The sequence below is a fragment of the Danio aesculapii genome, chromosome 7 (assembly GCF_903798145.1).
Source record: "Danio aesculapii chromosome 7, fDanAes4.1, whole genome shotgun sequence".
In the NCBI taxonomy this organism is placed as follows: domain Eukaryota; kingdom Metazoa; phylum Chordata; class Actinopteri; order Cypriniformes; family Danionidae; genus Danio; species Danio aesculapii.
In genome coordinates this window covers 17,260,568-17,276,809 of record NC_079441.1, presented here as the reverse complement: position 1 = coordinate 17,276,809, position 16,242 = coordinate 17,260,568, and the positions used below count along the sequence as shown (strand labels likewise).

General features: G+C 35.0%; 1 protein-coding gene and 1 non-coding gene across 2 annotated transcripts in view; both read left to right on the top strand.

Moving 5' to 3' along the window:
• The first annotated feature begins 3,038 nt into the window (after nt 1–3,038).
• trnar-ucu (transfer RNA arginine (anticodon UCU)) lies at nt 3,039–3,112 on the top strand. Its single transcript has one exon. It is a non-coding gene; the product is annotated as a tRNA-Arg (tRNA).
• Nucleotides 3,113–9,460: 6,348 nt separating this feature from the next.
• Nucleotides 9,461–16,242, top strand: part of kirrel1a (kirre like nephrin family adhesion molecule 1a) — a 91,803-nt gene continuing 85,021 nt past the window's right edge. Inside the window, 1 exon segment of the mRNA XM_056461151.1 lies at nt 9,461–9,688. Within this exon segment, the coding sequence (XP_056317126.1) occupies nt 9,640–9,688 (49 nt within the window). The 5' untranslated portion in view covers nt 9,461–9,639.

Here is a 16,242-nt window from a genome sequence, read left to right as displayed (position 1 = left end):
TATCACGGTGGAATCAATCTCATGCACTCCATTCCTTTATGACGACTACAGCATCAGCTCGGGATACAGCCTGGTCCAGGATTATGGATACCTTGGGATCATCGCTTCACAGGTTTTGGATCGCATCAATGGCACTGCATAGTCTCTAGGTACCTCGGAATGACCAGAGGTGAAAATAGAGAATGAAGAAAATAATTAGCGTAGCTGCTGTTCATAGTGTATTTAACTGAGGTGCAAAAATGGAGTGTTATAAATGAAAATAGCAGTTATATAAACAAACATAGAAACAAACATGTAAAGCATATGAGAGTTTCTAACACAATGTCTGGTGTATTAAGGAGGAGTATGTCCTGCAAATAGTTTTAAGCTAGCTCACCTGCGTGGAGCACATTCATGCATCACACTGTTATGCAATGCACTGAGTGTATGCTTTACTAAAAAGATAGGTCTTTAATCTAGTTTTGAACTGAGAGAGTGTGTCTGAGCCTCAGATATTATCAGGAAGGCTATTCCAGAGTTTAGGAGCCATAAATGAGCAGGCTCAACCTCCTTTACTTGACTTTGCTATTCTAGGTACGTCCAGAAGCCCTGAGTTTTGAGTTCTTAAAGAGCAGGTTAGATTGTAGCGAGACAGAAGGTTGGTTAGATAAACAGGAGCTAGATTACACAGGAGCTAGTTAACTGCTTTATCTTCGCATTAGTTCTCATTAATGGTACCTTCACACAAACATTGTGTTCCTGTAATTAAATTGTTTGCATAACTGGTCGTTCTGTTTACAGTTGTATACACTAAATAGCGATTAGCTGACTTTACTTTTAAAAAAGTGAGTAAACCCTTTGCCTTAAAAGCAAGTTGATTTTACTTAAAAACAATGAATTAATCTTTATAATTATGACCATAGTTTGTTTACTTAATAACATGGATGTACTGATACCACTTCTTTACAAATCGATACGAGTATTTTAATTTGTGTACTTGCCGATACCGAATACCGATTCGATACTTCTTAGATTTGGTTTCAATGAAAGTGCAATTAATTTGAAAGGAGGATTTTTTTTTGCTTGTGGCAAGGATGAACACAAAAATCTTTAACAGAAAGCCAAAAATATACACACATTGATAACTCTGTAAATCGATAGACGTTATCGATTACTGTTTAAGCATGGACATTTAAAGGATAATTATCCTTGCGCTGATACGCGTCTATGATTTCACACATTACATAATCAAGTGTGTGCAGTTTACGTTACCTTACAGAGTCACTCTCTTGACATTGCATATTGGGGATGCATAAAAGTCTGCTATGCGCGGTTCTTCATTATATTCGCGAGTCCTGCTGTTAATCCGTGGGTCAGGTAATCAAAAAGTAGACCACATGATGTTTAACTATGGGTGGGTCGGGTGCATAAGATCAATAGTTGTTTATGAAACTTTGACTACTTTCTCTAAAATATTAGGATGTTTTAAACGATTTTATCTTCACAGACTCAAAACTCAAGTTTTTTTTATGTTTTGTCAGTTTAGTGGCTAATTCAGTTGTACTAAAATTTACGGTTTTAAAAAGGAGGCGTGGTGGCACCAAACCCCACCCCTAAACCCAACCGCTATTATTGTACTAAATTGGATGAGTCCGTACAAATTCAAACGAATTAGCCACTTAATCAAAAAGTTATGAATTGCCTTGAGATTGCGTTGGAAATGCTGTTGAGTGGTATCGGTGCGTGTATCGGCATTTCAGGTACGATACGAGTGCGAGTATTTTAACCAAGTATCTACCCGATACTGGTATCAGTGCATCCCTAATTATAAGGCAAAAGGTTTACTCCCTTTTTAAAAGTAAATTCAGCTAATAGCTTTTTACAGTGTTGGCTACACATTATTAAAAATAATCACAAAATTAATCCAGGAAATCAAAGAAAGTAAAAACTGTTTTGTTTATTTGTGCTGCAGAGATGGTACCCATCAAATGTGTCTTTGTCTGAATCTAAAAATCTTATAACAGGCCCATAGCCAGAGGGGGTTCAGGTGGTTCAAAAGACCCACCCCAACTAAAACAGGTCCAGAGTCCCATTTGTCCTGCTATGTCATCATAAAGCCTTATTCGATGAGTTATTTTCATAATTTAAGACCAAGAAGAATCTGATGTAAGTGATGTCATCTTTCACTGCTGACCTGTAATGTTGTTAAAAATAGAAAACATTTTACAAGTAACTGTTATTCTAAATCTTGCACCTTATTCTTGAAAAAATGACAGATAAAAAGGTGTGAAGCACCAAAAGTAAATTTTGAAGCATATAAAAGTTAATTTTATTATTAATTTGGCCATTGTTGTTATTTATGAATTCATCAAATGTACTTTTTTTACAAGAGAGGCTAGAAAAATTGGGAAGCTCTAAATTATTATTATTAGTAGTAGTAGTAGCAGTAGTAGCAGCCTAGTAGTAGTAGCTGTAGTAGTGATATTATCATCACGTATGTTTTTTTATATAGGCTAATTTAAGTGGACAAATTCGGACTGAAGGAAGTTAAATGTGCTACCCAGTTTGTTATTTGCTTACTAAATGATAATAGGCTAGCCTTAATAGGCCATTTTAAATTAAAAACTTTAATACATTTCTTTTTTTCGTAATATATGATCAAAATAATACGTATAAATACGTTTTTTCATATTCCTTTATTCTAAATCTTTAGGAAATGTTTTGGTATCTATAAAAAGTGTAGTTATAATGCCCACCCGACAAGCTAATCCAAAAATAAATAGTGCTCAAAATGTCACTAAAATGCAGTATTTAAACTATAAATACTGGACTTCGTAGTTAAATAGATAATGAGGCGAATAACTGCGAAAAGGTCCACTTTCACCAGGCTGGCTACGACCGCCATGTTGGCTCAGAGCTGCTGTATAGTTACGCTTCGAGCTCCCCCTGCTGGCGGCGCGTGGAGTTCCAAAATGGCTTCCGCGTGGTCCTGATGCTGCTGGATGCTGAACCATTGAAGTGCGTCTCTAAAGCGGCTCTGGTCGATTTTTATTGGCTCGGTCTCTGTGGCGCAATGGAATAGCGCGCTGGACTTCTAATCCAGAGGCTCCGGGTTCGAGTCCCGGCAGAGATGCAGCGCAGCTCTCGGATATGGAGCATCTTCATTGCTTTTATTATGCTAAATCGAAAGATGTGACGATGATGAGTGTAATGGTATGAGGCAGATCAGCAACTGTGTGTGTTTATCAAGAGGATGCAGAACAATAATACAAAACTCTGAAACACTGAGATGAAGTATGTATTTTATAGTTGAATAAAAATGAAGTGTCCAATTAAAATATTTGATTCATGTGATTTTTCATAATAATTATTGATTATTTCAGCTGTGGAAAAATAAATAAATGAAACGATTTAAAAATTCTGTTTCCCTGGAATTAGGTATGTGTTAGAATAAAATGTTAAAATGGACCAAAAAAGAAAGAAAAAAAGGTAATTGGTTAAAATAAACCTAAAAAATCAAGGTAATTACAACAAATATTGCTTTTTTACATTTGTAAATGTTTAATTTCGAATGTTTAAATTCAGTCTTACTTTAGCCTATAAGTGACTTCCCATTTCTTTTAAATGTGTTTTCTTTGGGATGTTCGACGCTTTAAAATAAAAATTGGGAAAAGGCAGGCCTATACACAATTAATTTGTTTCATGTTAGCCAAGTTTCATGTTCATAAAGAAAAGTTGTGTGTTTGAAATGTTAATTACAACAACAAACATTGCTTTTTGACATTTGTAAATGTTTAATTTCGATGTAGCAGAAATGTCATGATGTTGTAGCTATATAATTTATATTTCTATTCTAACGAACATCATTTCACAACCGTCAGACATTTTACTTTTGTTTTAATGCCATATAAAAATGTTGATAGTATAAGAAAAGCTGTTTGTTTGAACACAGTGATGTTGAGATGAATATCATTTAATTATCCAAATACGCTAAAAAAGATATTTCTGCAAAATTGCTGGGTTAAATAAAAAAATAAAAATTAATTTAGTAATGTTCAACCTAATTTGTTTGTTTAAATTCAGCCCAAATAAATTGTTTACAACCACTTAATGTAAAAAAATATATATAAATCCAAGGAGTCATCTTTGAATCATTTTTTCAGTGAAACATTCAAACATTGTTTAACATTACTCAGGATTACTATGGCTAAATATTCATATGCATTGCATTTGACATTTAATTCATTTTTACACTTAGTTAAATGGGTTTAAATACCCCAACATATAACCCAACTATAGGTTATTATAGCACCTTCCCAACTATGGGTTATTTTAACCCAGTACATTGGGTTATAAAATATAACCCAGTGCATTTGGTTATAAAACTTAACCCATTGCATTGTTGTTTTTTTTCCATTCTGGTATTACTATTGCTACTATTACTAGAACTACTTTTAATTTTATAATAATGGCTGTGAAAATAATTAATATTCAGTTTTCAAAAATATTGAAAATGCTTTATTTCTATTACATTTTAAGTTCCAGGCACGTAAGGGTTTTTATCTGTTTAATATAGATTGGCTATGAAGTGCACATTTATTTCATCAACAATTAACAGTGCTGGTGAAACGGTTATAAAACACACGTCACGGAGAGGTAATTTGATAAAAAAAACAACAACAACATTATTGTGTTAGAGCTTAAACTTTATAAAAACAACAACATTATTGTGTTAGAGCTTACATAAACTTTATAAACAAAACAACATTATTGTGTTAGAGCTTAAATAAACTTTATAACGCAAAAACAACATTACGTGCGCATAATAATACAGCTGTTCTGTATCCGTTGACTGTTGAAATTCTACATTTTTAACCTTGGTGTAGTTATTAAATACCTCAATAAAGGTTAAAAATAACCCAACAAAGCACCAAATATTTAACCCATCTAGTTGAGCTATTATTAAATAATCCAATAAAGGTTAAAAATAACCCAACAAAGCACCCAATATTTTTAAGTCAACCATTTGGGTTAAATAAATAACTCAACGTTTAGAGTGCACCATCTAGGTAGTAATTAAATTTAGTTACCATAGTATTCGGTTTTAAAATGACCGTACTTGAAAAATTTTTTTTGCTTCTTGTTCAAACTACTTATTTAAAATGATCTTAATTAACAGGATTATCAAAATTTTGGGGGGGACAATTTAATTGTTTTATGTTCAATCCACTTCAATTTGTAAAAACAATTGAGTTAACTTAATCAATTTGTGTTGGGACAACATGAAGGAATTGTGTGGAACCCAGCATTTTTTTTTCAGTGAACCGAATTTTGGTCGCTAGTTTAAATTATGTTCACTAGTTCGAATCCTGTCCGACAGATGGCACAATTCACAAACATATGCAGTCACTCCCTCAGTATGTGTACCAGAAAACGTCTGGAGGTGATCATTACAGTGGACTTTCATACTGTATCTGACAGAAGCGCGATATTAAATATTATTTCATTGCCATCGCATCTAACGTTATTGGGAAGTTTAAATTGATCACTGCGTTTCCATCTTTATAGGCATACAGTATTTACAGTAGCCTTCATTAGCTGACGGGTAGCTAAGCTTTGTCAGCTCTATGGCATTCTTCAAGTCTTTATTCCTCACGTTAGAAAGGGCTAAAGGTAAACTGAAGAATGTGAGTGCAGTGTTTCCGACGCGCATGAGGAGGTTTACTTAACTCGCAGCCGCGGGTCTCTGCTCTGCTCTTTGTCGCTGTGAGCTATTCAGAGAGGGAGGGCAAATGAACCGGGTGGGTAAAAGGAAATACTGATGGCCAGAGTGAGTCAGTTCAAAGAGTCGATTCCTTCGAGCGTTTGTTTCAAAGAGCTGGTTCGAAAACAGTTCTGCGAAAAACACGACACAGCGGGGTTAGTTGTAACAGGGTGTTACAATGAAACACACACTGTTGCACACCAATTAAACTAACACATTATTTTTTTTAATTTTGAGTGTAGTGTTGAGAACTTTTTAAATAAAATGATTTTTAATAGAATTTTTTTTTGATAGACAAAAAATACTTTATTGCTAATACTACAAAATGCATTGTATAATAATGGATAATAATCCAAATAAATCCAAATGTGTTTATCCAATAAATAAATAAACATACTGTGCTATGTAGAATAAAAAATAAATTGTACAGAGAAAAAATAGCTACTATTTATAGAGAACTAAATTTAAATGAACTGTGTATAATCTGCCTTTTTAAGCATGTGTTACAACTAACCCTCTGTCTGTTACAACTTGCCCCGCAGGTGGGGTAAATAGCACATTTTTACTTCTGGCACTTTTGGCAACACTGCACAGAAACCATAGGTCCGGCGATCATACAACCAGTGCTCATTTATATGAGAGGCTTGTGTTTTGTTGGTAAAAAACAAATGGTTTGTCTAACCCCAATACTTTGTTTATTATTTGGCCAAAACCCAAAAGTGTTACTTTGTGCCCCGCTCACCGCTATAGATTTATAGGGGGTATTCAGACTTCTTTTATAAGTTACTTTCCATTTCTTTTAAAGATTTTTTCTTTGGGATATTCGACGATTCAAAATAAAATTTGGGAAAAGTAAGCTATCCCTATACGTAATTAATTTGTTTAATGGTTGCCAAGTTTCATGTTCATATACAGTATTCAGCATATATAAGTACACCCCTCACAAATCTTTTAAACTCATATGTTTAATAGGATACACAGTAGATTAGTCAGTACTGAAGCCAAATCTGGAGCTTATCTGAAAAAAAAAAAAAGTTACGATAACCGTCCAAAAACTAGTATAGCCTAATTTATATGCCATAGAAAAATATTAACTACAAATTTTGCAAAGAAACGGAAAATGTTGTTGAAATTTTGTAGTTTGTAATTTATTTATTTATTTTGCAATATTTAGCTTGAATTAAACTGTATTCTCTTTCCATTTCTGAATATGTTTGGTGACTAAAATATAATTTTAATAAATATATCTGTTTAATAAATCTGTTTTGTTTAAATGCACCAAAATACATTGCCTATATTCACTGAGAAATGAATAAAAATATTCATTTTCAAAATAGGGTGTACTCAATTATGCTAAGCACTATATATAATTTAATGACACACTTTCATATTCAGTGTGCTATCTGTTTAAATTGATTGTATTTTTTATAAGCCCACATTAAAGTTTTTGTGTAAGAATCCATAACTAATTTTTTATGTTACCTTATTTTCATAAACATGTTTTGTTAATGTAGATTGTCATAAATTGAACACATTTTCAAATAGCCTAATACTCACGCATATTACTTAGAACACTGAATATTGTATATAAAAACACATATCTTTTAGTAATTATTGTGAAATCAATAACTGATATTTGTTATGAGTCAGGTATCTCTGAAATAATTTTCTATGGTGTTGTATAAAATAAATGTAGATTTTTATATATAAAACATTAAACACTAGTTAAAAAAAAAATCACACAAACAAAAATGGACAAATTATAGCTACAGAAGACTATAGACTACTTTTAAAACAGACCTATGAGAATATAGAGACTAAAATAGAATAGTCAAAACGAACAGTATTGGGGGTAATGCATTACAAGTAATAATAATATTAATATAATTTTATTAATAATAGTATTATTAATAATAATATTATTACGAATTACGTAATAATAGTACTTTTCTAAGTCACGAGTAAAGTAACACTTTACTTTTAAAAATTAGGTAATAATATTTGAGTTACTTTTTTGAAAATGTAATGCGAGTTACTTTTTAGTTTAATTAATTAGCTTTTAAAAATAAATTGCTGAATTAAAATTAAAGTATTCACAATGAAGCACGCAACCAAGGAATGTGTTCATTGTTTTGAATGCATGGAATAGGGGAAAAGGGGATGTGCATTAAATTTGTTGAAATACACAGGTAGTTCCAGTCAGTTTTGATCACATTTGGAAATAATGTGCTTTCTCAAAACAATAGTAGTAACCATAGCAACTGCTACGAGTGACAGTTGACGGGGTTGTTGCTAGATCGGATATGGATGCGGCCGGAAGTTAACGAGAATCATTTATATTATTTATTAAATTTCCCAGTTATTGTATTTTATTAACATCTACCCCCACCCCAACCCTAAACCCAACCGTCACAGTAATGTAAAAATATGAATTGTTGTTATACAGTGTCATAAAAAATGCTATTATATTTGATGTGCATATTGCATTTCCAGCCGGACGCATATCCAATCTAGACTTTACCTATTACCGGCACCTTCATTTCTCTATATCAAAGAGCATAGCTGCAAGTTATTTGCTTATACTTAATGGTTTACTTAAGACAAATAGCACAAAATTTGCAAACACGCTGCTTTAAACTTTCAATAAACTGATATGGCAAGTAGCTCTGGGGTCAGGAAGTTCTCAGATAACAATATCCTAAAATATATATTTTTAAAGGTAAATGAAGGTTATACAGTGCATTGTTAACTGCAGAGCTCCTCTATTAAAAAGAAACAAAGGGAAAAAATCATGGTCTGAAGATCAAGCTGTTGTTGTTTTGAAACTTTCAGAGCAAATTCGCGCTGCATCCCAATTCGCATACTATCCGTCCTAAATAGTATTAGAAAATAGAATTAGTATGTCCCAAATTGTAGTATGTTGAAAAGAGTATGCCAAAGATTCCCGGATGGTTTACTATTTCCGGTAAAATGTTAAGTGTAGAACCGTCCACCCTAACAGCTGATATTGCCCACAATAGGCTACAATGTGCGATGAATCCTGTAAATTCCATTAGGACTACAGACGTGGGTGAAAAGTGTAAATAAACTACAAACATGATGGACGCGCGAGACCAAGCGTCAAGTAGAGAGGCTTCGGTAAAGATGTTTGTATGACATGTATGTATTTAAACCGCGTTTTCTGTGTTTCATCTGCAACGACAATACTAAACTTATATAAAGACGTGTTTGGACATTAACGTCTGAATGCATAATTATCCAAAGACCTGAGGAGATTTCTCTGCACGAAAGAGTTGTAAATGGCAGATTATTCTGCTGCTGCTTCTCCAATAAGGAGGGAAATTAAATATGAAAGAAATGTGGAGATGTGTCGAGATGATTGACAGGGCTCATCATAACTAAGCAACACAACGATCTCTTTAGTAGTATGTCCCAAAGCTTGCGTACTCTTCTGTTACACACTCAAAGTATATATTTTTCCTTCACAAAAAAGTACATACTTTTAGTATAAGTATGCGAATTGGGACGCAGCACATGTCCCGCTCGTAAACGAGTCGGTTCTTCAGAATCACTTAAACGGTTCAGTCTAAGAGAACGACTCGTTGGTGAATTGTACATCACTGAAAAGAAACAGAAAGGGAGGGAGGAGAGAGAGAGAGAGAGAGAGAGAGAGCGAGAGATGAACAAGGAATGTGCCACTAATAAGAAACCGGAGCGTCGCTGAGGACGCAAGAGAGGAGGGCTGAAGAGGGAACGGCTGAAGAATTAAACGACTAGAAATGCGTTAAAAGTAGCGAAGGCGGGAGAACGGGCAGCGCACAGCCAACACGTGAATGGAAGGATTATAATCCACCGTTTGGAGGGATTTTGACGCTCCCCATGCGGAGAATTGAACCATGCAGGGTCTGCTGCTGCTTCTGAGTTTGGCGTTGAGTTTTCACAGAGGTAAGAGACTCGCTCGGCATCATGAAGTTGTGTTTGTGTGAGCATTTCTTTTTTTATTGGACAAAAAGCAGGAGGAGGAGAGTTTATAGCGGTTGTCCGGTCATAAAGGTGCAACGTGACCTTTGAGTTAGCAGTGCTGCCTGCTTGTATACCGCCGCTCGTCCCCTTCATAACGAGATGATGGCCCTAAAGAACTCTGTCAGTGCGGAAAACTGAAGAGCGGCGATCCCTGTGGTCAAACATGCTCTCGTCAAGAGCATACAAATTAGTCGAGGGGTTTGAGGAGGGACAGGACACGCGCACATGCACACGCATGCAGAGGTTTCACGCCAGACTCGCGCATAAAAAACGCACCACTTTGTTTTGCTCCTCTCAGGGTCGCTCAGGTAAATTCAGCACCTGAATCGTCAGAATCTTCAATGCACATGCCGATTCATGTTTTGCATTTTGCATATCCAGGTGCGCCTGTAATAATGCATCCAGCGAGTTGCTAGGCGACAGCAGAGAGCTCTCTACCTGTTAGATTACAGCATCCTTTTTCCCCGTGATCGCGCCTATGCGGACACCCTCCCTATTGTGTACTGTCACACACTGTGCATGTGTGTATGTGAGAGGGAGAAGCAGAGCAGGTACAGACCACTCCATCATAAGGTAAAGGGGCGTGTTTTTGTCCCAGGAAGGTGTATGATGTAACCCCTTCTCATAAGATCCAGAATCAAAGCAGAAACATGCATATTCATCGAGATGTACCTTTTGAAACAGGTGACTCTTGATGGCTGTGCAAAATGCTTTGAGTGGCACTGTAGGAAAAGATCTTGGGGAGAGGATTCTGGGGATCCAGACAGACATGGCTTTGTTCAGCATTACGTAGTATTTAAAGCCCAGAAACACAGAATGAATGAAATGCACAGGTAGCAAGATTCAATTTATGCACCGAAAGGTAAACATAGTCAAAAATGTTGTTCCTAATCTTCATTTTGATGCTAAATCATATTTTAATTGATCATATATTTATTTTTTAAAGGAGTAAATGATGACCGCATTGGTTTTGTTGGAACAATTGTACAGTAATGCACATGCACTGATGTCATTTGCAATGATTTATTGCTGTTATGTCTTAAGGTGGAACGTATTAAGGTATCAGTGCTGAGAGAACGATAATACACTCAGGTTAGATGCCAACATGACACAGCCCTTCACATACCTCTTTCATTACTGGAACGACTTTTTTTAAGGTCAGCAGAGGCGGTTGCAATGACCTTAAAACAATACCGACGTTGTCCTCCTAATAACTGTTCAATGTTGCCGTATGCGGTGTGCTAATATAGGTCAGCATTAAACACACATGAAGCATAGCAAACAGTAAGCAGGTACTGTCGTATCATATTATACTGTAACGGACGTTCCTTGTTGTCATCATGTTGGAAAAAACGGCATAATCCTTTTGTGTGCTCTTGATGCAATTTCGTATGCATTAAAAAATTGCAGATCAGACTGGCCAGATGCTGTGCAGAAGTACTTTTCCAGTATTGTTACTTTAGTCTTGTATGTTTTTGGGTTTTTGTTTCCGATGATATTCGTGTCAGGTCTCGTGTAACAAAGATGCCTTTAATTTTACAGTGACAAACTGTTGTAATGTGAGTTTAAGCATCCGGCTCACTTCATCATAGCAGCTAGGAGTCATTCAGAAGCAATGCATCTAATAAAACCTGCAGTCGTCCTATGAATCACAGGAACAGTGGTGTACAGGCATGTCCTGCCGTTTAACCCTGTATAAACAAAGAGCTCTGTTTCACCTAAAATCATGTTACTCCAGGACATAATGATTATTTTGGAATACAGGGTTTATACTCGTTTTATTTTTCATATGCAACCCAGCATCACACCAGTGCAGTGAGTGTGTGCATTTATGCAGTGTCAGCATGAGTTCTCATTTTATCAGGACTTTTTATGTGTAAAAATTGCTCTAAAGCTCAGTTTAAAGAGTTTTTGTGAAGTAAAAAAGAGGAAAGAACAGCCACTGTTCCCATATATATTACTTTTTTTAGCTGGAATGAATATGCAGAACTAGGTAAACAAGGATATATACATAATAATCAATTGCTTATGCATTTTGACTGTTCCTTTACATCCCAGCAAGCACACAACATCATAAGACGTATTTATTAGGTTAGAGTTAGGTCATGACGTCAGGTGACAAAAATTCAATGTCTAGCCAGCATCTAAGGACAACGTTATTTTGACGTCCAATAACGACGTCAAATGATGTTGATATTTGGTTGATTTTAGGTTGTGTTGGAAAGTGACCAAAATCAATCGTCTGATAGATGTCATAGTGGTAACGTCCACACAACGTCAAGGTGTGACAGAATTAGACGTTGATGTTTGGTTGATTTTAGGTTAGAAGTTGGACATTGACAGCCTGACATTGGGTTCTGACGTCAACCCGATTTTTATTTGCAAACAAAATCCAACATCCCCACGACATTGGGGTACAATGTCAATATGACGTCATGTTGACGTCCTGTGCCTGCAGGGATGACAACAGCATTTTGGTGGCCTGAAGAAAACACGTGTTTAAGACCCGATATTCATCAGACAACATTGTTTTGTGTACTTTTTTTAAAGGTAAAAAGAAGTTCGAAAAGGCTGAAGTGATGATATACTGTTTTTGAACCTTCCAATACACATGCACAACAACAATGGCAGCTGTGAGTAGGCCTGTCACAATAATCAATATATCGACTTATCGCACAACACATGGACGTGACCTCAATCATTTTTGGTGATGCAATATATAACGCCAATGCATCAAAACCCATTCTAGCAACATTTGAGCTGATTGTGCAATCTTTCTATCACTATTGGAGGTATCAGTGTCAGTATGGTTAAAAAACACTGTAGTATTTACTATAAATTACTATAGTATATTTTCACGTGGGTGCCTGACGAATAAAAATAGATCTGGTAGCCTCTGTTCCTTTTTACCTTGCTCTTTTTTGTTAACATTTATTATTATTTATTTCTTTAGGATATATGTGTTTTCACATTCTGATTCCAATGACTGATTATTAAATTGTTAAATAACTATAATTTAATGAAATGTTGTTAGAATAAAACATCTTGTGTGTTTTGGAAGAGTGCACTTGCATTATGATGCTATTATATTGTCATTCTGGCATTAAATAATGAGTGCCTCAAAATGACAATAATATTGTTTATTGCAATATATTTTGGTGCAATAAATCATATGACAAAAAATAAATATGGTGAGAAAAATAGCTTCGTAAACGTCTGATAAACAGACTTCTCCAGCTTGTCACACCAGAAGAGAAGCTCCACTGCAGATCACCACATCTTTACATTGTTTCCTTTTTTGCACTAAATTGGATAATGTTGAAAACTTAAAAAATTGTGGTGGGACACGATGGTGTTTCGTGCTGGTGTGCTTTCCAGAGTTTGTAAAATCTCTTCATAAGTCATCGTACAGGTATGGATATATCTGTACTAGCTCTGCAACTCGACCCTCTAGTATATTCATGTTGCTTACTTGGTGTTGTTTTGGCTGATGTACTGCTGTCTGACAGGAATCAATTGCACTTCCATAGCACACCCACTGATTGTGTAATTGTCATGGACCAAGGTAACTCAAAGGTGTTTACACTACAAAAAGGGCTTTTGCTGCTTGTTCAAACTACTTATTTAAAATGAGTTGAAATAACACAATTCTTAAAGTTTTTTGGGACAACTTAATTGTTTCAATCCATTTAAATTGGTAAAAACTATTAGGTTAACTTGATCGATTTATGTTGGGCCAATATGCCAAAACAATCTCTCCAAAACAAAAACAAACTGCCGAAACAAATTCAAAACAAACTCTTTTTTTTGTGTGTGTTCTAAATGACGTCATTTCAGCTATTCAGTTTAGTTTAAAGTATATCAGGGGCCATGTAGTCTATGATTTAAAAAAATGGTTAGGACTGTGCAATTTATTAAAATTATCAAAATTTTGTGGATAACGATATACATATCGCAATGGTTTGCAATGAATGAGTGATTTAATACAAATGCATCCACAAGTTAAGCAGTGACATATGGAATACCGTTTGCAGGTCCAAGCCGCCACTCATTTGAATTGAGAAAATATTCGTTTATGACCACTGTTTAGTCATATCACATGCTTTTTATATAAATAGTGATTTTATTTTTAAATATGATCATGGTGTATACAACAGTCTCTGGACCTGCTGCATCTTAGACACCAATATTTTAAGAATTTATAAAAAAAAATCACTTTCTGGCTTTACGGAAATTAGGCACGGATACATATATATAGTGATCGTGATTTTTGAAAATATTAAAGCGCTTTGTAAACTTTTATTAGTAACATTTGTTGAGTCTCCTTATTAAGCGCTTAGACCCGCTTCACGTGACGTCACACTTAACATGCAGATACTTTGTGTACCTGCCACTAGCCCACCGTTCTCAGCACATCAGGCAATGTAGTTACATGTCAACACATCTCTGAAACCAAGCAAGTGGACATGCTGATTTTCTTGAATCTGTAATTTAGTATGAATGCTGAAATACAGAATGACCAAGAAAGCAAGTCATATTTAGAAAGTGATAAGACAGAAGAATAATAACTCAGCAAAGTTTTAAATGTTTTTTCTGATTGTTCTTGATGTTTTTGCTTGATAAAACTACTTTTAGTTAGTTTGTTTGTTTGTTTACATTGTTACAATTGTGTGATTTGTTTTATGGCGTTTTTTTTAGAGGTTGTAGAGATGCTTTCTTTTCCCTCAAATAAACGTATGAAATAACAGCCTGATCTCATCAGGAAACTGTTTGACGTTTTGTCAGTTTAGTGGCTTATTTGTACAAATTCATATGAGTTCAGTTGTACAAAAATGTACGATTTTAAAAAGGAGGCGTGGTGGCACCCCACCCCTAAACCCAATCGTCACTGGGGGATGAGCAAATCATACTAAACTGTACGAATAAGATTGTATGAATTCATATAAATTAGCCACTAAATCAAAAAGTTACGAAGTGCTGTGAGATCGCGCTGGAAATAATCATATATTTTATACATAATTTGGTCAAATATCTTATCAAATATAACTTTTCTAATATTGCACACAATGCACAGCTCTAAAAATGATGACGTCATGCACATGTATATTACATGTTCAGTCTATTCAACTTATTCTCTGCGTAAGAGCGGGCGCAGCTATTTGAATCTTTTTGGCTCGAGACTTCTGGTCTCATTCAGTTGCATTCATTTTTAGACCTTACAAACAGCTCGTTTTGCTGCTTGATGTTGCAAACTGATATTTTCTTATTATATTATTCTACTTTGTTTGTACAAGTCGTTTGACCATTTTCTGCCGTTTTTTATTCCTCGTCATTTCTCTCATAGGAAACTCAGTCAGAAGTTCTAATACAATTGCAAAAATGAGCGCACTTTCGCATTGAAGAATAAGGTCAATAGGCATTCACTACAACTTGACAACCCATAGTGTAAAGTGTGCAGACAAGTATTGTTTATTTACAAATTGACATCGCTAACTACCACTAACATTTTTTTACCAGAACCAAAGTGGTCCAAAAGCACACATATCTCACAACTTTTCAGTTTCTATTATGTATTTGCTTTTTGTGGATATGTGTGTTCATACTGAGGTGAGTTCCATCTCTAAACAAACTCACCTGAAGAAGCTAATTAATTATGCTGTTCAGATTCACATATAAATGACAAGCAGGTGGGAATAAACTGAAGGTAGATCTGAATTTAACACACCTGCTCTTTTTGTAATGATAGCTCATAAAGCGTCTCAATAACTCTCCTCTAGATTTTTTTCCCATCAAAAACTTTTCATATACAGAATTTTCATGCAAAAGAATCTTCCGAGCTCGTAATGAATCTTAAATGTAGCCAGTAGGATTTGTGGTCACTTTTGCAAATTTCATAGATGAATGCTAGATTTGTGTAAGGGGGAAATTTGGGACTTTATTCCACATTATCCACTCAGTCATGTGATGGACTGAATCACCATTTTTGGACCCGAACTCAACTGAGAATGAGATCTCAAGAAATAGAAGGGCAGCAACAAATAACTGTTCATGATGAGAGAGAGTAAATCGGGATAACATTTTTAATTTTGAGGGTGGTTTGTCATCTGTGGAACATAAAAGAAGAGGAATGACAACATGCTTTTGTCAACACGAGGGATAGTAAATCATGATCGAATATAAATTTTTGGCTGAACTACATCTTTAATATTACACTGAAAAACCCAACAGTCAATTTTATCAAATGAAATGAGTGTAGGCAACTCAAAATTTACTAAAAGTTAATTCTACTCATTTGAAACAAGTTTTGAACTCAGTGTTGACTGAATACCTCTTTACTTCAACCTAAATGGAGTAAGTTCACAGTACTCGTATAGATTGTGATTTGTTGCAATCTGTTTCCTTAAATGGTTTGAGTTGTCTTCATTTATTGGGTTTTACAGTACTCATTTGGTTTGAGTTGTCTTCATTTATTGGGT